General features: G+C 36.1%; 1 protein-coding gene across 1 annotated transcript in view; it reads left to right on the top strand.

Moving 5' to 3' along the window:
- LOC145689296 (ATP-binding cassette sub-family G member 4-like) overlaps positions 1–23,597 on the top strand; it is an 86,647-nt gene that overhangs the window by 48,128 nt on the left and 14,922 nt on the right. Inside the window, exons 8-9 of the mRNA XM_081763436.1 lie at positions 17,451–17,551; positions 17,846–18,001. Coding sequence (XP_081619562.1) covers positions 17,451–17,551; positions 17,846–18,001 — 257 coding nt within the window. The remainder of the gene's footprint in view (positions 1–17,450; positions 17,552–17,845; positions 18,002–23,597) is intronic.

Genomic DNA, 23,597 nt, shown 5'->3' with positions numbered 1-23,597 from the left:
CTCTCACTATTCGTAGTGCTTATTGAAAGTGAGTACCCTCGCCTATCACTAGTCGGGGTGCTTATTTAAGTGATGGATAGCATATTTCAGTTCCGAGTTAAACCTCAAGCGAGTATCTCAAAATAGAAACAATTCCTGCAAGAACAACGCTACTCAGCATTTTGACATATTCTTCTTTAGGCCCTGGAAAAAGTTCTTGGGACATTTTTCTGACATTGTCCTTCTCTATAACATGAATTTACATCTCCGTAATAATATAATTAAGGTCCAATCACTGATTCATAATCAGTTTTCTTCTTCCACATTTATAAATTATATTAGGTATCTGTAGTACGACAGCGGTTATTTGGAATAAAAACCACCTGCTTTTGACAATTTGATCATTTGACAATCCCGTAACATTTTATTTCAAAGATTGTGCAGCATTTTGCAATTTGTGCGCAGTTATTGCTGAAATAAGGTGTGTGTTGTGTAAACTATGTTTATGCATCACACATTCTTTTACGGAATATCATTACTGGAAAACGTCTTCTCAACAGATTCATAACAATTGAGGATATATGAAACTGACATACTACAAGCGAGAGCACTCACTATAAACAAGTACCTCGAATAGTGAGACGTATGAAGACGCACTTTATTCAACCATCTCGTTAAAATAAGTACAAGAAGGTGTTTCAAATCGTTCTGCAACCTTCTCGCAGTAACCACCGCCAACTGTAATTGTTTTTGGCTAACTGCAGATCATTTCAAACCAGAAGACTTTGGTAATTGTAATCACCATACTGGATCCTTGGAATTGTAATCACAATGTTGGATCCGCCATTTTGAATTTCCTAATTTTGACGTTAGATTCTGAATCAACTGTCATACCCCCCCTGGCAGTTTGTTTTCTTCTACATGAAATGATTGTTTTCCATCTATGCTTCAAGACTATCCCTAACGAACAAAGGGTTGTTTCTACCCTTAAACTCGCACCACTGCCGAAATAAAAAAATACGTGTGGATTATTTTTCGATGTTCTACAAATCTACAAAGTCTCCTTCAAATCGGTGAGTTACACTGCCGTAAGTCACCGAGTTACACTTCCGTCTCCCTGTGAGATAAAAATCTTATCTATAAATGTTTATTTGTCTCTAAAATTAACTTTTTAGATTAACATTTATCTAACACATGCATTTTATATAATGTTTGACAATATATTCACTGTCGCTCCCGTACCCTTAAAAAAATGTTTAACGTAATCTTTTGTCGTGCGGAACGTAAATGGATATCTCGTGTACTTCTGCAGCTTGATTGTTTGGTTGGTTCGGATTTTAACATGCCTTTTGAGCACTGAATCATTTGAGGCGAACTTCCATCTTTCGTCATTTCCAAACCCTTTAAGTTTCCACCGGGAATGTTGTTGATTTTAGTTTAGCGTCCCTTTCACCAGCGAGGCTATATGAGACGTGGAGCTACTGATTAACGTGACAATCGGACCACATGAGCTCCCGTCAGGAATCAACCCGCGTCTTGCGCCGAACGTGCATATCCCTACTAACTAACTCTATGGCCTATGGAACCAGGAGGTTCAATGCCGCGTTCACAAAAGCTCTCTACTGACTTCTATCCTTAGCTAACTGCATCCGGTTTCTACTTTGTATTCCAATCTCTGCGAGATCCATCTTAATATTGTCCTCCCATCTGCGCCTAGGTCTTCCTAATGGTCGTTTTCCGATTGGTCTCCCAGTCAAGACTTTGAAAGCGTTTCTACTTTCTTCCATTCTAGCTACATGACCTGCCCACCTAAGCCTCCTAGACTTGACGACCCTAACAATGTTGGAGGGGCCGCGGTGGCTCAGTGGTAGAGCCTTCACCTCTGGTGCTTAGGGTCCCGGGTTCGATCCCAGCCCCCGTCAAGTGAACTTTGTGGTGGGCAAACACCGTGTGCGTGGGTTTTCTCGGGGTTCTCCCGTTTCCTCCCACTTTCTTCATTCCACCATTTCATTCATCACTCATCATCACCGTCTCCATTAGCCTAACCGGCATAACCATGGGACGTAAAACTCAAAGATTTCATTTCATTTTCATTTCCTAACAATGTTGGGTAAATCGTATAAATTATGTAGTTCCTCGTTATGAAGTTTCCGCCATTCCTCATTCCCGTTCATCTTGGGTCCGAATATTCTTCTCAGGATCTTGTTCTCAAATACTTTCAGTCTATGTTCTTCCCTGAGAGTAAGCGACCATGTTTTGCAACCATACAGAACAACAGGCATGATTAACGTTTTGCATATTTTAAGCTTCAGATTCGTTGACAGAATTCGCGACGGCAAGAGATTTTGAACCGAATAGTAACACGAATTTCCTGGTTTTAGTCGACATTTAATTTCTTCGTGAATGTGATTTTCCTCTGTTACTGTTGATCCTAGATATTTGAAAGTATCCACTTTATCAAAAGTATTATTTGATATTTTAACGCATATATAATTTGTCCTATTACGGTCCCGACGCACTCCTATGTATTTAGTTTTCTCTACATTTACTTCTAAACCCATGTCCTTGCAAAAGTTTAATAAGACCTGTGTATTTCTTTTTATTGTTCTCCCATCATCATCTATAAAATCTACGATATTCATTATAATGGTCTGCCGCAGATCATCAGCATATGCCATAACCTGGTGAATATCGTTCAGCTCTAGGCCCTGGTTGCTATCTTTGATTTTCCTTATAGCGTATTCAAGAACAAAGTTAAATAATAATGGCGACAACGCATCTCCTTGTTTCAGGTCATTTTCGACGTGAAAGCTCGTGGACAAAAATTTTCCTACCCGGACTTTACTTTAGGATCATTTAAACATATCTTAATTAATCTAATTAGCTTTCTCGGTATTCCAAGTTCTGTAAGAACGTTGTATAATGTTTCTCTCCTAACCGAGTCGTACGCTCATAACAATAAAGGAAGCATGTGTACGTGCAGCGTTTCTCTTGGAAAATTGCCAGCTTGTGAGGTGGAAGTGGTCGGATCTGAATCACAATCTAAATCGGTTTTTGAATTTTATTCGAGATCTCGAATTAAATTGAAATTGGAGATATAGTTCTTTTGATTTCAGCGTTAGTAGACAAGTAGTTACCCATCTCTTTCCGGCTTTTAAATCATATCAATATTGGTAAATGAAAAGTATAGGTAACATACCGAAATAGAACATTTATATTTCTTTACAGATAATTTCAGTGAAATTAGGGTTGGCATCCTTCCGGCGTTTGCCGGGCATGTCTGGCATCTTGTGATTTTTCAATATGTCCAGACGTCATTTCAATTATTTTTGAATAGTGTGACAATTAATCATATTTCTATTTGTTCAATATTTTACTTTAAAACCTGATATGTTTCTCAGTTTGGTTAGAAAGCTGTCCTTCGTTGGTTTTTAATCAAATCTTTATTAAAATTGATTCTCCTAAATCTGACAAAGTCCATATTTGATCTCCTCTAACTCGGGAACTAAAAGCCAGCACATCATAGTATTTCATAGGAGTACAACGTCGTCAAGATTTATAACCATGCCAAGCTAGATTCAGATTGATGTGTTTGGATGAATTCATACTGTATAACTCTCTTTGATCTTTCCGAAAATAATCAATGAAAGACGAAACAATAAATGATAGAAGTTTTAAACCGTTTGCGTTACCGGTATGTAAGTAGTTAAGCATATAGCCTAGACCTATGTGTTCCTTATCTCCTTCATTATGTGCCCCTTATCTTATATGAGTTCTTAGTCTAGAATGAAAGTTTAACTTTTGCTGAAGAGTAATGATGAGCATTTATCAGAAGCAGTGGCGTAGCACCCTTTTGCGGGCCCTCCCGCAAAGTATGGAGAAGGGCCCTAGTTGTAAAGCCTATAGAAGTAAGGTTTAGGTTTTACTTCTTTAAATCTTTATTCATTGCAAGACTTCGGGGCCCCCCGCACTGCGGGGGTTGCGGGGACAGCTGCTACGCCACTGATCAGAAGTAACAGTAGGATTGAAATTTCCAGTGAACTGTACCAACTTTATTTTGCAATTGTAGCAGTACGGTAATGCAGCGAGTAAAGAGTGTTTTTTTCTAATCATTGCTTAGTGAAAAAAGAAGCTCATTAATACAGTCAGTTAGGGGATCGGTCATTGTACTAAAATTACGTAGTTTCATGCACATGAATTATGAAGAATTTTAGAAACACTTGTTGCAACAACATAATGCATTACTTCTGTGGCAAGTACAATTCTGATCCAAGAACCAATGCAGATTCAACATCATCCATACAATTATAAGGTAAAATGTTTTCAAATTTACATGTAAAAACGTCCAACTTTTTAACAAAACGTTAGCAATTTTCTGAAAGAATGTCCACTGTAGACAATTTCGATGTAATAATCTTACAATACGAAAGAAGAAAGAATGAAATGAAAACAAATATTGACCAGTTGGTAAGTGTATTTATATACTATACTCCAATCAAAACATCAAAAGCACACTTTCCACTGCTCCATCAGTAAAAAAAGAATCATAATAATAAATCAAAATATGACGTCAGATAATAAATAATTAACATGAATTTCAGTAACTCTCGAGATGAACCTAAATAGACGATATATTTCTGAGAATCGGATATGAAATATTTCAACCTCTCTAGTTTTAAACCAGTCAACATATCAGTATCGGGATAGCAGCTTAAGCAATGCACACGAAAGCACAACACCAGGGCCGAACTAAGGGAGGGGCTTACGGGGATATAGCCCCTGGCCGCAGGTGGATGGGGGCCTCCAATCTGATCAAAATCTCAACTGGCTTTCAAAAAAGAATCATGAAGATAAAATCATCATTATCAAAATAAAATATGACCAAAAATATTCAACATATTCCCTTAACTTTCCTACTATACTTTGATATAAATTATTAGGTGAAGTCAGAAGGGGCACATATTTTTTCTAGCCCCGGGCCTCCAGATATGTTAATCCAGCCCTGATTAAAACCTTACGTGCGAAAAAGCATTAGAAAAATGAAAATATTTATATTCTTTTCACAGTTAATCTATCTTAAACTAGACTCTTAATGTGTTATCCTGAAATACGGAAACTGAAGTGACGTTCTATTAAAACAAAGATTCTTCTTCTCTTGTACACTTTAAAATTCGTTTTACATAGCACGAGCGCACAAAAATCCGAGCAGTGGAGAGAGTGCATTCAATTGATTTGGATAAGTATTCTTATGGCTGGGTAGAACCTAGATACTAGGGTCCAATCAACATAGCATGCAGTGGTGACACCATGATCTCCATCCCTCAAGAAATTCAAGATAGTGCAATGAGCTGGCAAGCTTATGGCAACTTTTTTTTTTCTGGGAGTGAGTATAGTAAGGGTATACTGTTCATTGATTATCTCCAAGGTCCAAAGACAATTACAAGTGACTACTATTCAGAACTGATTCCAAGAGTTAGGCAGGCAATCAAGAGGAGACGCAGAAGGATGCTACATATCAAAGGGCTGCTGCTGTAGGACAATGTTTCTACTAACAAAAGGGCCGCGGTGGCTCAGTTTTAGAGCGTTCACCTCTGGCGCTTGGTGTCTCGAGTTCGATTCCAGCCCCCGCCAAGTGAACTTTGTGGTGGACAAACACCGTGCTCGTGGGTTTTCTCGGGGTTCTCCCGTTTCCTCCCACTTTCTTCATTCCACCATTTCTCTCATCTCTCATCATCACCGTCTCCTTTAGCCTAACCGGCATAACCGTGGGACGTAAAACTAAAGATTTCGTTTCTTTTTTTTTCAATGGGAACTGCGACCTGACACAGTTTAGGTAATTAGAGCAACAAAGTGTAATGTGGTGGCGCATACCTTTTTAAAAAATCAAGGCTGTAACTTCTCCCTACTCCTTGTTTACCAAATCAGAATTCTGTCCTTACTAGTTACTCAAAACGATAATTGTATCATTTTCATTACAGTTTCTGTTGTTGTTTTAAGGTTTAGTTCATAAGCATTAAGCATTAATTTTATAATCATGCATCAAATTAAACATTCATGTTGTAATTTTCAGCGGCGATCGTGAGATTTATAATCAATAAAATCCTACTGCTCGTTTTCATTGTATTTAAATCAGTGACATAGCCCAGATATATATTTTGGGATTTCGACTTTATATGGAAAATAAAAAGAATTATCGAACATACATGCACAGTGTGAGTTACCATCCTCGCCTTACTAATGTATTTCCAAGTCCTGACTTGTTTGCTGGTGACGTCACCGGGAATCTAACTTGCAATGACAATGAGTATTATATAAGATATATACTGTATACTCGTATATTTTTCAGATTAAACAGAAAAACACAATTAACGTTTAACACCGGACGCCTTACAGTGTGAAGCGGAAACGGCTGGAGCGATTGGAATAAAGCCGAGATATTAGATTGAAAACCTTCTATTTCCAACAACTTTCCTTTTTCTGTTGCTGTATCTTTATCATAGCAAAGTTTCGGTCTTTTGATACACCCAGTATATTAGGCCAGTGATATGCAACCGGCGTACCGCGGCGCCACAGTGCCATGGCAAGGTGAAAGATCTGATGCGAAGTTTTACACATCGTAAGAAGTTAATTTTTTAGTTATTATTATTGTTATTAGAATCTATTATTATTCCAGTTACTATGCTTCATACGCTTGTACAGTATTGCATTCTCTGTCGCACTTTATTCACTATATATTAATTTCGTCGGTTGTTGGAACAAAAAACGAAACCGTTTATGATTGCTATGCTGTGATGATATTAGAGGGGAGCAGGGGAACGGGTGCCTTCCGATCACATCATCCGCCTTCCGTCCTCCCACAACCCCCCAGGCATGCTGTTATCATAGGTGCTGTTATCGCAGTTTTTCGGTACACAAAAATACAAGTGGGCTTCCAAAAATGTATCTGCCTATTCACAGACACGCCTTCTCCCAAGAAAGTAAAGCTGGTGTCGTCTACTCCTAAGGTACGTGTTACGCAAAAAGTACAGAAAGCTAATTATAAGATATCCGAACTTATTGTTAAGACCAATAGATCATACACAACAGTTGAAACGTTGTTAATGCTACTTGTAAGAACATAGTGAAAATAGTCCTAGGCGCAGCTAATTGTGAAATTTCAAACTTTCTCTCTCAGCCAACAGTCAGTCTCCCAGTTCATGTTCAGCTAGGTAAGGGCACGAAAGATACAATTGGGTTATTAAACGGACTTACAGCTGCAGTTTGTAGAAGGAGGGACTATAACAGAGGCCAGATGTTGCATTGATGGCATTCTCCGTTATATCCGTTTGTTTTATGTAGCTATCGGTCCAAAGTTTTGCTTTATGAATGTCAATGCTTGTCCACATCGTACAGCTGCCGTGGCCGCTCTCCTTGAGGAAGAGGATATATTCATTAAATCTGGTGGCCGCGTACTCCCCGGAGTTCAATCCCATAGAGTATGCTGGGGTGCTCTAAGGATCAGTGTTGCCGAGCGTATACCTCCACCAAGTACTCTTCCAGACTTTCGACAAACTCTCACGGAGGAGTGGCGGGCTCTGCAACAAGAACTGCTTGCCAATCGTTTCCAGTATGCCACGTCGATGTCAGTAGTGTGTTTCTCTTCGAGGAGAGCATATTCCATACTGAGTCCTGCATGTGAATGCTCTAATGTCCTAGCACATGAGGTCCTAGCATTTTGCACATGAGGTTCGACATAAGATATGGTTTCCTTAAATATTGGCAGTATTTGATACACTGTTTTGGTGCAGACACTCCATGAATAAAGTGACTATAATGCTTTCTCATGTATTGTATTGCTGACGCAAACTGACATAATGAAACCTGGTATATGCGGTCACTTTATGTTTAGGGCACGAGTGTATTATTTTTCTTACAACTTTCTTAAAGGATTATAAATTTGGTGTGTACAAGAACTTACTTAAAGTAAAAATGGAAGCATGCATTAAGAACATACTTACCCATAAATGTAAACATAACTCTTAAAATAGTATCCCATAAAAATGATTTAGACGCGAGATTTAAACTTACAGAAATGAAACAGTAAAGAATGTCTTGTAATCATGCTACAATTGCTTTTAATCCAAGTGTTACGTTTACTGTAACCTACGTCAAATGCTTCATGTTCTAATATACTTCATGAATGTTTCAGGGTGAGCAGGGGCGTCATTTCAGATCATGTTACATTTTAGCGGGGAGAGAGTGGAGCAAGATCATTCATCGACAAAAGATTTTCACGTTTTATATAGTATATTAGTATACGATTTATTAAATTGTACGTATTTGTAGAAAATGGTAATGACAATTACTCTCTATGCCCTCCCAAAATGTCTTTCCTGGTGTTGACGACTTTTGTATTCTAAAACCACGATTATTTTGACGAAGCTCTAAACGTAATAAAATCACTTTAAAATTTGGCATTCCCAATAGATATTATTTAGTATTATTTTCGTTTACATGTTATTAATGGCCTTAATAGCCTTAGCCTCCACTTAAGAATATAGGACAGAGCAGAACGAGAAAAATTTATAGAATACTCGTATTCATGATACGAAGCTAAATCTGCTGAGACCTCAGTTGATTAAGTAATGATAAAAAGGAAACTGGAACTTTATCCAAACCAAAATGATCAACACAACTTTTACATACATTTTTATTAGGCATTCTTGTGTTTGAAAATAATTGAATTATCCAATGCTTCAGAATGGACTAACATTTTAAGATAAAGGTAAACATTTCTGTAAACACTAAAATGACGAAACGTGTAAGCGCGTCGTGACAAGGGTTCTGCTGAAGCTATAGGCTACTCAATCGAGAAATATGAAAATGTATATTTAAAAAAGCAAAAGAACAATAGCTCGTCATAACAGACAAAAGGTTACCGGATGAGCACAGAATAACTTCATATAAGCATGGGCGTCTCTTGAATGTTATAATTGATGGGTACAATAAAAGCATTATAATGCTTGTAGATTTAACTAAATTTATGTTGAAATGGTAAGGCAAATGGATGGATATTTGAACTTACAGCTAGTGAGTTTCAATTTTTAGATTTCCAAACTATGCTGTGCATAAATATCGGAAGTCTTACAGAACGACTATACCCGTCCTTCCGTTTGTCGACGGGGATTAGAGCAAAAATCGTTAGACATATCGAAAAGTGAGTTTCGAAAATCGATTCAGCGTCTCATGAATAGGCACCATCTTCTCCGTTAATCCGCTATTTAAGTCCTAAGAGTAAAAGTCAACCCTATGCAGTTTCAACATTGATCGCCTTAAAACTAGCAGTAATAATCAAATATTTTTCAAATGGCAAGTTACATGGCCTTAGTGGACTTATGCTACACCCAATACCAGTGGAGCATCTTTGTCATTTTGGGGCAGTTGACAGTACATAGGCACACGGATTTTTCGCACTACTATGATTATTGTCAATACCAGATGAGCTACCTAGAAATATCTCGTATCACTCGCTACCACTCATGTAACTTCTCACTTGGAAAGAGCTGCAGAACAAGTTGGTGTTTTCGGGAATCAATTCAATGTTTGAAAGATTATAGAATCTTTATCCATATGGTATTCAAACCGAAAGCATTAGAAATTTACTACTACTTCCGGTTTGAATATTGATATCCATAGAAAGAAACTGGTAAGATATATATTGAAAATCAGTTTTTTAATTGAATCAGCGTCGCATGATAGATTCCTTTTTACTTCGTTAATATCCTGTTCAAACCAGAAATGCTAGAAATTAAGCGTTTCTGGTATCATTGATTGGCATAAAACAAAAACTGTACTAGATATTGAGTAGTTGTTTCCAGAAATCGATTCAATGTCTCTAAAAAGAATCTGTATCTCTTTAACATAATCCGAAATTGTAATATTTTACTATTGCTTGCGGTTTCAATATTAATCTATATAGAAAGAAAAAGAGAGAGAGCGAAAGTAAGATATAGAAAGAAGCGATTTCTGAAATCTATTATGCGTCTGAAGAATACATTCAATCCACTCTGATAACTCTCTATTCAAACCTGAACCGAATTACTATCTAAAACCGGAAGTAGCAGAAATCGACCTTTTACGGCTTCAACACTGATTACCATAGAACGAACGCAGTAACAAATAGCGAGAGGCGGTTTTCTAGAATTAATTGAGCATCTCAAGAAAATATACCATCTTTATTCTCTCTCTAATAAACCGAAAATGGTAAAGAAATTACTACTGCTTTTAGTGTCAGTATTGATCCCCATTGAGACAAAACTGAAAGATGTGTATGAGAATCAGTTTTCTGTGATCTATTCAAGATCCCAAAGATCCATCCCATATTTGAGCAATTTAAATAGGAAGTGGTCAAAGTAGAAAATTTGGAAATAAATAGCGAAAAGCAGTTTTCTGTATTCGATTCATCGTCCCGAGAATATATTTTTTCACTCTTATCTCGGCAATAAAAGCGAAAATGGTAAAACCGAATACTATTTTCGGTTTCGTTGTTGATCTCCATAGAGCAAGAACAATAATATACAGGGAACATTTTGTTGTGGATTGAGCGTCCAAAGAACATGTTATCTCTAATTATATTCATCTATTATAATAGAAAGCTATACATCTCCTGCTGCCGGTTTTAATATTGAATGTACATAGTTTCGAAGTCTACCGTATTCACATTGTGAAGGAAATACAGTTATTGTCTTTACCACACTATTATATAATTCATTATAGCTCTTTGCCATTACAAGTAGCCCACTTGAAACGAATTTTCATCATTGCGATTCTCAGCAAATTTTCGTCCTAATATGCGAATTGTCAACTTTAATACCACCATAAATTGTAGTATTTGTCTCTTTCCCTCCCCCATGTATTATTGCCTCTCCCACGATACAATTTGTTCAGCAGTGATGGCCTAGCCTATTGTGGTCTCCAGTTATGTTCTTTCCTTCCCTACTATTCCCTATGGGCTCTGGTGAGTGGGGTTCTTGGTTCGATTACGCCAAATGAACTTTGTGGTGGACAAACACCATGTACATGGATTTTCTCGGGGTTCCTCAGTTTCCTCCCATTTTCTTCATTCCACCATTTTATTCATTATTCACCATTACTGTCTCCTTTAGCCTAGTGGGCATAACCGTGACAGGTGAAAATGAAATATTTCCTTTCATTCCCCATGGGCTCTGGTTTACGTTTTGCACAGCTACAGTCGCATTTTTAACAACACAAATATTTTGGATAATTCTTTTTTTAGCTCTCTTGTAGCTAAATCACTGTCGTTACTGTCTTCGATGCGGAAAACCTGGATTCTAAAACCATGACTCAAATAACTCAATAAATTAACCAGCGCTACTACCTATAAGCGCTACCTACAAATAGCTTTACAGCACCACTATAAGAAGACAATCAGACGGCAAGGCCATTCGAGAAGAGATTCTGTCACTCATGGTGCAAACATAGGTCGAATGCCTGCATGTCCCAGGTATGCTTATCGCTTGCATGACCTTGTATAGAGCTACCGAGTAGTCTATCTTAAATTGTCATAAAGGAAGAGTCCAGGGGAAGAAGGGGAATGTCCATTTTTACTACTTTTTTTAGGAAACGATTTTTAAAGTTCAAAACATTTTATTTCCGAAAGTAATCGTACAAAATGCTTCAAATTTGGTTTGTAATTTCTTTATTATATTGGAAACTAGCCTACAAAATCTTATGTTCAACGTATACTATTGTAAGTAAAAGAATACAAGAAAACTGACATGAGGTGGTGTATACTGGGGAAAACGGGTCTATTGCAGGCAAAACAATAGAAAAAAGAGGCTATTATTTTTTAAATTATAAACAATATTATTAAAAATATAATGTTTTCTTCGTTTGTCATTTTTATTCTCCTTTTCTCCCCTAATTACTTCTTTAGGAGTTCCTTATAGAAGGTTTGACCATATGGGCTGCATAACACATTCAAAGCTTACAGATCCTGCCATTTTCTTACGAGATAGGCAACTTCCCTTTAAGAAAGAGGGAACGATCTTGTAAAACACACCAAAAAATATGATGTTGGTCATAGAAACCTGTTCAAACTGTTCTCAACCGATTTAACACGGTTCTTTAACCCTTGTACGTCCCTCGATTTACGCATACAACTTATGTGTTAGTTTTTCTACTGTGACGTAACAGGATGGAGTTTTGAATTGAAATTTTTACAAAACACATATTTGGTAAAATAACTAAAAGTCACGAAATATGATGATCACAGCTTACATAGTGTCCGAGATAATCAAGTTGAAAAATCGCTTTGGGTCAAAATGGACCCGAGGGACGTAAGAAGGTTAATGTACAACGAAAACTTTGGAAATGTACTTTTATTCTCAAATGAGTTTTAAGTAGGGGAGACTGGGACAAGGAGAACAAGTGGGGTACAAAAGTTCATTGACTTTGTTGACCTGATAGTCAACGTCGTATAAACTACTATTTGACATTGCTTACGGAAAGATTCAATTGCTTAAGCTTGACGACATTAGAATTTTAAAAATCAGGTTCTGGGGCAAGAGTCATATATTTTTAACTCACTTAATATACGGTATAATAATTCATCGAATATACCTGTAGTTTTCTTATCTCATAGTAGTGTATATACTGGCTTTTGCACATTATTGCGAAGTGTTATTGTAGTAAATTACACCATTAATACAATTTATGGTATAAGCGTCCAGCTTTTCGCCGCGAGTTATTTCTGTATGTAAGAATTGTATCTCCAATAAATCTGGTTGCGGTGGGCCATTTCTTAATAGTAGGTGAATCACAGAAGAAAACCAAAGTCCATTATAAGTGTCCCTATGTATCACAATTCTTGGGTGACTTTTCTCTATTTGAAGCTCCATGATTGGCCTAGAGTGAAATGAGCATTTTCTCAAGTATAGTGGTTGTAAGAATGATATCCAATCTCGAATCATGAAACTGTCAAATTCACTTACTTGATATGGTGTAGGTTTCACTTTGCTGCCTTCGATCACATTATTCCAATCCTCTGGTATCAGCTCTTGAATTTATGTTCACCAGTACCATGTTCTTATCACGTCCCAGGTAGAAATGACACGAACTGGGAATGTTACTTGACTGGAAATGAATCTCTGGAAATGTCCTTCGTGTGCAATGTAATGAAGACATCGGAATAAAGTAAAATCCATATTTTGACCACTGCAGGAGTCGCAGAAGAGCTCAAGATGATGTATGTTGGGAGATATTTTGTTTTACTATTTTTTTTAAAGAAATAGATTTTTGAAGCTGCATGTAGCTGTACCATTAGTCAACACCGAAACATAAACACAGTTGAACATTATCGACGAAAGAGACAGAAAAATAAGAGTAAAATGAATGCACCTTTCTTCCAGTGTAAGTGATAACGATACCCCTTCTACCATTTTACAATGATTTTTTATACTGCTATAGCAGACTAGCCGTAAACCTTTTCCCCATTTTTGATATATTGAGTGGAACTCACAGCGTGCTCTACAAGACGGCATGAAAATCGAAATTACGCCCAAAGTGGACACCCCTTTTTCCTCTTGGACGCTTCAAATATTAATTAGACGGTTGCTATATCTTCTTTAATCAAGTTTTTTCCATACAATAACATTTTTCTTCGTTTCTAAATTTTTAATGCTGTGAACTAATAGGTTCGAAAGAATCATGACCTTCGTTGATAGTCGAGAATTGAATACTTGGTTCATAATTTTGGTACAAGTTCCCATTCCTCCCATATTTTGCATGTGAAGATTTGTAACAGTGTGTCAATGACACTTTGCTCTGTCTGCAGGGTGCTAGGTAGGGTGAGCTTTTGCATTGCCCACCCATATCGCTCCTTTGTATTCAATGGGTTTTCTCGGTGTTCTTGTGTTTCATAACGGAGACAACTGGACCATAAAGTACTAATCACGGGAACAGGCGCAACCGGTATGCGTCAGCACATAACCTACTGGAAACAGGATATTTGAGTCTGCAACGCCCCAGAGCCGTCGACATGTTTCACTGTTGACATTGTGCTAAAACGTCATGGTCCATTATGAAGGCCATCCATGTCAGGTCATATTCATGTCATGTAACTTGGCAGACTGTGATTGTCGACGCCGGTTAAGGAAGGTGCTAGATATGTTTCTCCATTATTTGCACTGCCTCACACGAGGATTCTGAGTAACAATATGTCGTAATGCCTGGCGAGATCTGTCAACGGCGATTTTGTTCCATCCACTGTTTAACTTCACGAATGAGGACTTGCCGTCAGTTTTGTAGATTGTAATCACTTTGGACACTGTCCTTTGCGGCACACCTTACAGATCTGCAAGTTTGGTCGCGTTTGCAGAACTTGACGCAGCAACAATTTGCCTTCCTTGAAAACTAGTTAGAACGCTCATTTTACACTATGAATGTCTGCTCATCTCACTGTCCATTCACGTTCCACTGCTCCTCACGCAGTACGGAGTTGGCCCCAACAGGCCACTGCCATTGGCTCAGATCTGCGGGAGCCGTGGTCCTTGGTAACGCAGATATCTGACGTGTTTGCAACTACAGGTGTAACCGTTAAATAGGTAAGCATTTGTAGATCTGGAAGAACAAATATTGGTACGTTGGGTATATGGACATAAAGTGAAAGTGTATTTAGTGAATTCGTAGATAGCCCATAGAAAAGAATTTTAATTTCGGATACTCTAAGAAAGACACTAGATTTCTGCTTTCAAATTAACTAGTGGCTACATGGTTAGCATGTGCGCCTTACGTACATGAAACCCGGTTTCGATTTCTGGTGGGAGCTCATGTGGTTAGGATTCCGCGTTAAGCTGTATTTCATTTTTCCTATAGCCTTAGCTGTACGGGATGCAAAGCCCTGAATCAATCAAGAACTCTTACGTAAGGATCTGAAAAACGGATGAATGTGATGGAGATATGTAATGAAAGAAAAGCTGAAAACAAAAACTACCAAAGTTGGAGTAAGGTTGGGTGTTCGAAATCAAAAGGTTTTAAGTGCGCTAAGTGAAAGATGAATTTGTGTATTCAGAAAAATAGAAACTGTCCTGATGATTTGCATGCATAGCAAAACAGATAGGAAATACAGGAGAAAGAAGAAGCGACATAATAATAATAATAATAATAATAATAATAATAATAATAATAATAATAATAATAATAATAATAATAATAATAATAATTACCATGTAGACATCAGACTCGGCTCGGGAGGGAAGTTATGTCCGTAAAAATTAGAGGTTTGTCCCATCAAACTAACAGAAAAATGTTACTTACTGTTCTTATTTTGTTCTCAACAGTCAGAACACGAGAAATTTTACGTCTGTTTGAAACAGTACAACTTTATATTTTACTGTCGTATAATTTACCTTACGAGCCGCCTTTGGTAGACACCTTTAACATAATGTGCTCGTATTTTGATAGTTGAACAAGACTAATATACATAGTGCACTAGATAATAAATAAACTGAAATTCACACGATTTTTTTTTCGATTATGCAGCTTCGGGTTATAAACATAAATATACCTAGGTACTGTCTCCTTACAAAGCATCATTTGCATATTTTATAGTACTCCAATTTAAAAATATACAAATATGTTTTTTCTAAGATTGCAGATAAGTACCTGTGATTGCAGAGATTAAGTAGAAAATATCGAAATATTGTGAAACATGAACATATTGAAGCATCAAAAGTATTAAAGAATCGTAATATCGTAATACTGAAAAACACCGAAATATTGAAAAACATTGAAATATCAAAATATTAAAAAAACATCGATCTTAAAAGTTTTCGATATTTGAAAATATCGATCGATCGTTATATGGAAATATCGCACAGCTGTATGTGGCACCTGTCACCGAGAGTTTTCTTTTATCCACTGTTCCTCTTCGAGGATGTGGTTTCAACGTAAATTTTGTAGGATTTCATCACTTTGACCGTCATCTAAATGTTGTTCCTCGCGACATACTCAGGGCACTTACCACTTTCATCACGCTCACACCGCATAGCCGAGCTTTAATAATTTGGCCTCTTGGAAATTAGAGTTAACTTATTTTACTTTGTGACTGCTTGCTCGATACAAGCATACTACCATTCTACTGAGCCTCACAGAATACGGAGATAGCCCTATCACCCCTACCAACAATCGGGCTGCGGTCGCTGCCTTTCCTTTGCCAATCCAGACCTCTTACGTGTTTACAACTCCATATGTTTGAATTAATTTAATGAATCTGTACACTACGTATTGGTAAACTACGATTGTGAGTTTTTAATTCTTAAATGTTAAAAATAAATATTTAGTTTATTATTACGTTTAAACTAACGGCTTTTCTTTGACAAAAGAAGAAAATAAAATACTATGAAAGTCGGAACATATTTATTGTATGTAGGTATGCACGAATCTCTGATTTGCAAATGTGCTTTTGAGTCTTCAATCTTAGACCATTCTAGTGTACATCTTACCATACATTTGTCTTTGCTCTTATTCAAATGGATTAACTTTCGCTTTAAACATCAGTCTCAGACCTTGTAACCTGGAGCAACAGAAAGTTGAACTACTTTATGTATATAGAAACAATAATTGTGTCCCGATAAGATCACGCGCTGTGTATATGTTTTACGTTAGCCTGTTTTCCATTCACTTATCACTATTTTTGTTTCTGTTCCCATCGTTTCTGGAAGTACGAGTTGTGAATATACGCATATACGTTTCTCCAATTGTGAACAATACCTCCCCTTATTACATCCCACCTTCTGCTCTTTAATTATGTCATGTGACAGGCAGGCTACTGAGAGTCAACGCGACTGCGCAAAACGAAAGTTTCAAGGTTGTATCGGTACCAACAAGTACTGTGCAAATTTACTTGTGTGTTTATTCCCCCGCACGACTCACCTCCTCTTTCCACTCCCCTTACGTTTCTCCATCCCGTAAGCAGAGCAGTGCCAAAAAATGCGGTATGGGTCATACTTACACACCGTTTCTTAGTTAAAGTGTGAGACCACCAGGAGGCAGGTAATTCGCCAGAGCATACACACGGTTTACACAGATTCTCACATTTTTCTATAATTATTGGGACCTTTCCAAAATTCGGCCAGGAGGCCCAGGGGGTCGCCAGGATGCCTCTGTAGGCTTAAAAATTGTTGGCACCGGAAAATGTCCCAACAATTTTTCCGGTCCCAACTGGTAAGGTGTTAAACCATATGCAGGTACCAACAAGGATAGGAATGCGGGAACACACACACACACACACACACACACACACATATATATATATATATATATATATATATATATATATATATATATATATATATATATTCCTTATAATGATGGTTAGAACATATACTCAAGATCTGAAAAGTACCTACTTGTTAACAATAATATGTGCTATATCTATATTCTGTTCATAACATGTAGTTTTTCTTCAACAGTTCCTGCCGAAATGGATGTATTCAAACGAGAATACTTGAATAACTGGTATTCACTGAAATCCTATTATTTTGCCAAATCACTAGTGGACTTACCATTGCAGGTTAGTTGATCTGTTTAACTTTAAGCATGAATTTCAGATAGCTTTCACGTATCAAAGTTATTTCAGCAGAAGTTTGAACTAATAGTGACCACATGTTATTCATTACTCTCCATTCATTAGGGGTATCTTGTTATATTAGCAGAACATTTATATAAAGGAATATCTACTGTGGGTTTTATTATTTTCATTGGTACAAACATTATTAGACTGTCTATTAGAATCGGACGCATCATTGTTCTGATATTCTGTATAATATTTAATTGACTAATAAATCATATTTTTTTCTTTTTCTAGATTATCTGCCCAGCAGTATGCCTTATCCCTATATATTTTCTATCCGATCAGCCAATGGAGGTTTCAAGATTTATGATGATTTGGGTACTGTGTTTGTTTGTCGTTGAAATTGGACAAGGAATGGGACTCTTATTTGGTGCAGCATGTGGTATAGAGGTATATTCTAATGTTTTAGTATATTTAGCTTTGTGAAACCTTACTCTCTGTTATTTGTTATAGTTTTACACTCCCTTCATGAGTTTATTTTTGTGTTTGTTTGTTGGAGTAAAATCTTGTAACTTAAGTTCTACGCACTTCCATAGAGCTCTAAAATTTTGTACAGATACATACACTAGATGAAAATTTAATATTTCCGCATAATGTTCACTCTAAGTTAGTGGTTCTCAACCTAATTCCTGCCACGACCCCATTTTATCACATCCTCTTGCCAGTGACCCCATTATAATTTTTGGTTTGTAATAAGCTTGTGTGGGAGTTTTAATATACCTATTGCCAAGATCTCACGATATCTATCTATTTCTATAATAGTAGAATCAATTTCTTATACAGTGTGGATAGAGTAACTTCCCTGAAAACGAATGAATTAAAACCAAATTTGCTCAATTCATTCATATTACACATATCGAATACGATCCATCATACTGTTTCAAAATGGAGACCGTTTGAAAATTTTAAAACTTTATCGGGGCTACTCCCTAAATTTTGGGTCAAAAAGTGATTTCTAATTTTGGTTTTTTAAAACTTGGACAGTGTTTAAAAAAAAAGTTATTGAGTATTTTAAATGACTTAATAATGTGCGTCACGAAGATTGAACCGGACATTGCCGCATTAGTGAAATCACACCATGCTCAGTTATCTCATTAGCTTTCAATTTTAATTGTATTTCAATATAGAGGTTTTGTTGCATTTGCCATGAATTGATTTTTAAACAACTCTGTACCTGCTGAAAATGTTTAGTAGACCTATTTTTTGTTGTTCTTAACAGTATATATAAAAATGAAAATATACCTATCAGAACAAAATTAAAAATATTTAATAATATTTTCCGGTATTAGATTCTAATTATGTTTGTCTCTTCCGCTTATCTTTGCGACCCCTATGAAACTTTCTCGCGATCTCCCTAAGGATCGCGAAAGCATTACTGCAATGGGTAGCAGAGCGATTGAGTCAGGCTTGCCAACCATACGATTGTTTATGTGATAGATCCCTATATGATAATTTGAGAGTTAATGCTAGATAATGCCCTTGCGTTAATAGCTGAATATACGATAATTTTAGAACGTACATTTTTTTCAGTTTTTTTTAAATGTACAAGTAATTATAAATGTGTATTAAATAATTGTAAGGCAAACACACACACTAACGCTTTTAACAGCCATTCCTGCTAAAAATAAATCAATAATGATTTCAGAATTGGCAAATGGCAATTCTGCATCCCTTCTTTAAATTCAATTACGTCTCGTTGGTGTAGAAATGTTGTTATTGTTCAGAGTAGCATTAATACGGATTTTTTGATAAATAATGAGAACAGTGAGGACGATTTGGAGTTCGAAACTGAAGGTTACTAAAGAAGTTTATCATATCGATATATTATTGCTATATTAGTATTATTGTACTTGTTTCTACAATTATCACGTGCGTAATGAATATAGAATAATTTTTTGTCATAAACAATAATTTTAAACACGGAAATGGATAAATTTTGTTCTCTGAAATTGGTAACTCTGAGTTCAATGCTGGTTCGAGATGAGTGGCAACTTTAACGGAAAATAATAATATGTAAAGCTCTCACGTTGAAATCATGTAGTATTTTCCAAGTTGAGGAAGTTAACATCAAATAATTGATTCCAGGCACGGACTGGCTAGCCTACTCGGCTTACTGGCAATCCCCGAAATGGCCAACATGATAAAGACGATAAGTGTCAAATTCTAGGTGAACCGACTCTATTGGTGGCTAGCAGTGTCTAAAGTGGGTTGCCCAAAAGTTGACAAATCCGCCCATCATTGTAGGATATTTAATAACCATGCTTTTGCGAAATACATTAAAAAGGAGGGAAAAAATATTATTTCGTCGAGTTAAAATGAAGGAATGGGACTAAAACTAAAATGCATTGGGCGTTTTTCCTAACCTTGAGAACGATTGTTTTTTTTATAGAAATCAGGGAAGTGGTTCACTTGCACCCAATGCTTTCAGTCGTAGTCTCATTTTTTTTCATATTTACTCGAACATAAATATTATTTTCTAATTTTTTTAAGTGCATGTATTTTAAACTTTGGTTAACAAAGCAATCACACTGAATTATTCCGTGAAAAAAAATTACTTTTTGTGTTCTATTGCATTTTATAAAAGCATAGGGAAAGGGCATGATGGCTCAGTGACAGAGTGCCTACTCTGGTGCGTGGAGTCCGTGGTTCGATTTCCGCCCAAGTAAGTTCGTGTTGGACAACATCGTGTCTCTGATTTTTTTCGGGGTACTCCCGTTTCCTCCCACAATCTCATTCCACCAATTATTTCATCATCATTCACTTGCATTAATCAAACATCTTCCTTAGCCTGTTAAACTGAAAGATTGCACTTCATATAAGCATTGTTTTAAAAAGTTATTGTTTTTGTCCTTTTCTTTCTTTCTTTTGTTCTTTTTCATTTGACTTTTTAGCATTTGTTCAATATTTTAAATTACATTACAGAAGACAATACTTTCTTTCGTCTTATTGGAAAAGAAAAATCCTCAAACTTGTTGCTGTCAAATTAGCAGAACGCTTATCCATCAAAAAAAAAAAAAGTCAATGTTTAGGTTATACAAGGATCAGTAGCTTAATAATTATTTTTAAATAATTAACTTTGTAATAAAAATGATAACCTACAACAAACATGGTGTAAATATATTATACTGGTATCAGTTTTTTTGTATGTGTACAACATTTCAGATTTCTTAGTTACTATGAAAGTAAGTACGTGAAATTTAAGTTGTTAAGTTTTAATTCTAATCTAATTGATTATGATTAACCAACTAAACTTGAGAATAGGTATACATTTTAAACCTATGGATCGATACAAAAAGCAAAATTGCAGAAAATAAGTAACATACACTCGTCCAAAACACCCAACTTAAATTTGATGGACGTAGCTAATAAGATTTGGGTGCAACAGAAACATAAAATTTTGTAATTCAATAAATGAAAGCATAACTCCCAAAATGTAATTATCTGTTCAAGCTTTGGTATTAAGTTAAATTTCAGAGACCATTTAATGAACTGAACTTCTCAGAATTTGAATGTGTAGTTGGCTTATTAAAAAAGCATCATAAACTATAATATAAATATCGAAGAGTAAAGAATCAAATTTCCCAAAAAATATGTATAAGTCCCTTAGAAGAAGATTCCAGAGAGTCAATCTATTTTAGATATGTTAATTAGTAAGATTTGCATAAACCTATCAAAATGATTCTATAATGTAAACATATCATAATAAATTGAAACATTTACCCCCAATAACACTGTATGGCACATTTTGAAATTTGTTGAGTTACCAGTGAAATCATACGCTGCAGAACATGACTGACTTATATTGAAATGGTGTTTTCTTCACTGTTCAAGATATGCCACTAGTATACATAAAACTCTGTATAGAATATTGCTGTGTATACAGAGTGAACCATTTATCTTGAAACGCCCTTAAACTAATGGACAAAATATTCAAGAAAATCACGATGCAAATACAGGGAAAGGAGACATTTTGGCATACTCCGTGATACCACAAGATTGTACGACTATGGTAGGTCACCATAGTTTTGTAGCTATGGACCTTTAAAGTTCATTTTTCCATGTTTTCGGCAGTCTAAAACTCCGAAAGTAAAGCATTTGTGCACCAAGGTTGGTCTATACTTTTTGTCTTATCTTGGTGTCAATAATAGCCTCCAAAACGTTGTCAGTGTTGTTTTGAATCACCCTGTATATTTGAAATCTGCATGTTAAACAAGAACTTACGATGTTAGATTTATTATTCAGTGTTGAAAACTAAAGATGCTCAGTATCAAAAACATCCAAACTTTGGTGGCCTCTACACCAGTAACAACGCAAGAAAGACAAACTTGACCTTCCACATCTAAAATACTTCAATGTCTAATACGAGCATTATGGTCATGGTGTGACAGATTTGGAACGAATATGAACAAAGTTACAAGGAATTAAATTTCGAGTCTTTTTTTTTTCAAAAGCCTATATTTGGATAAACTGCTTAGATAAATACCTCATCCAATTCCATAGATGATTTTCAATAGATGTGAAGATTATAGGCAGTTGAGAGGAATTTGATATATCAAACCGCTCTGGAGGTATGATAAACGCTGTTAAAGTTGGGGATCTGCTAAAAAATTATGTAATTTCGAGAACTTTTTGTAACTGCACCTACAAGAAAGTATTGTTATAATGTTATAGAAACAATGTAAACGAAAAAGTGTTTCAAAAAATTTCCAAAAATATGCCATTTTAAACAATACATAAAATTTTACATGTTTTTGTATCTCCAAAGTAATCTGAGATATTAAATTGCGGTAAACGGTATTACGATTTTTATATATATTTAAAAACCATGTACGTAATTAAATGTGATATTTATTTAAACGCTTCTCAATTTGAAGTTCTTTGAAAAAATTAAATTTTGAATTTCTCATAACTTTGTTTTTAGACCTACTTGTTCGAAATATGTTATCTGATAACCGTAGTATTTGAAATACATATTCTGTTTGTTACATATTTTGGAGTGAAAGTGCATTACCCGGTCTGTCTGTCTCGCTTTACTATTGTTGTAGAACCTTCTTTTTTTTTTTTTAAAAAAAAAAAAAATGGTTGTTTATAGGAAGTTAGTGCTACTGAAGTGCCCTTAGTTGCAACACTGCACGATAAGTGTAATATTGTAAATTTTCACTTTATATGTAAACTAGCATCAATTACCCGCTTCGCTGGGTTAAATTAAGAAAAAAAATAGTAATATGTTTCGTTAGTCAGTCACTTTTTACTAATACTAAGGGGGCGCGGTGGCTCAGTGGTAGAGCGTTCACCTCTGGTGCTTGGGGTCCCGGGTTCGATCCCAGCCCCCGCCAAGTGAACTTTGTGGTGGACAAACACCGTGCTCGTGGGTTTTCTCGGGCTTCTCCCGTTTCCTTCCACTTTCTTCATTCCACCATTTCACTCATCTCTCATCATCACCGTCTCCTTTAGCCTAACCGGCATAACTGTGGGACGTAAAACTTAAAGATTTCATTTCATTTACTATTACTAAAGCGCTTCTTGATATTGGTCATTTTCGATGATTTTTAAGTCATTAAGTTTTATTTATTTTTATATATCTGTCCCCTCCTCTCCCTCCCCTAAGGTCTACCGTCAAAGTGATATGATAAAAACCACCTCAGGTCCGAACCTCATCTATGTTGCTTTTTTTAAGATTGGTCGAGTGGTTTCAACGTGATGAAATCACAAAGACAGTCAATTTATTTTAAATTTTTTGACAGATATCTCCCCCTCCCCTTACTTGCCCTGTAAAAGTGAAATGAAGAAAACATCCGAGGTCCGAATCTTATGTATGTTGAAAATTTGATCGAGATCGGTCGGGTGGTTCAAGAGTTATTAAGTTTTATTCATTTTCATATATTTCCCCTCTTCCCCTCCCCCTTCCTTAATATCTACTGTCAAAATGAAATAATAAAAAATCTCCCCAGGTTTGAAATTCATATATGTTGAAAATTTGATTGAG

Source organism: Thermobia domestica, chromosome 7 (assembly GCF_964235325.1).
Source record: "Thermobia domestica chromosome 7, izTheDome1.hap1.1, whole genome shotgun sequence".
NCBI lineage: Eukaryota > Metazoa > Arthropoda > Insecta > Zygentoma > Lepismatidae > Thermobia > Thermobia domestica.
Note: the sequence above shows the minus strand (reverse complement) of the source record. Positions and strands in the feature narration are given on the sequence as shown.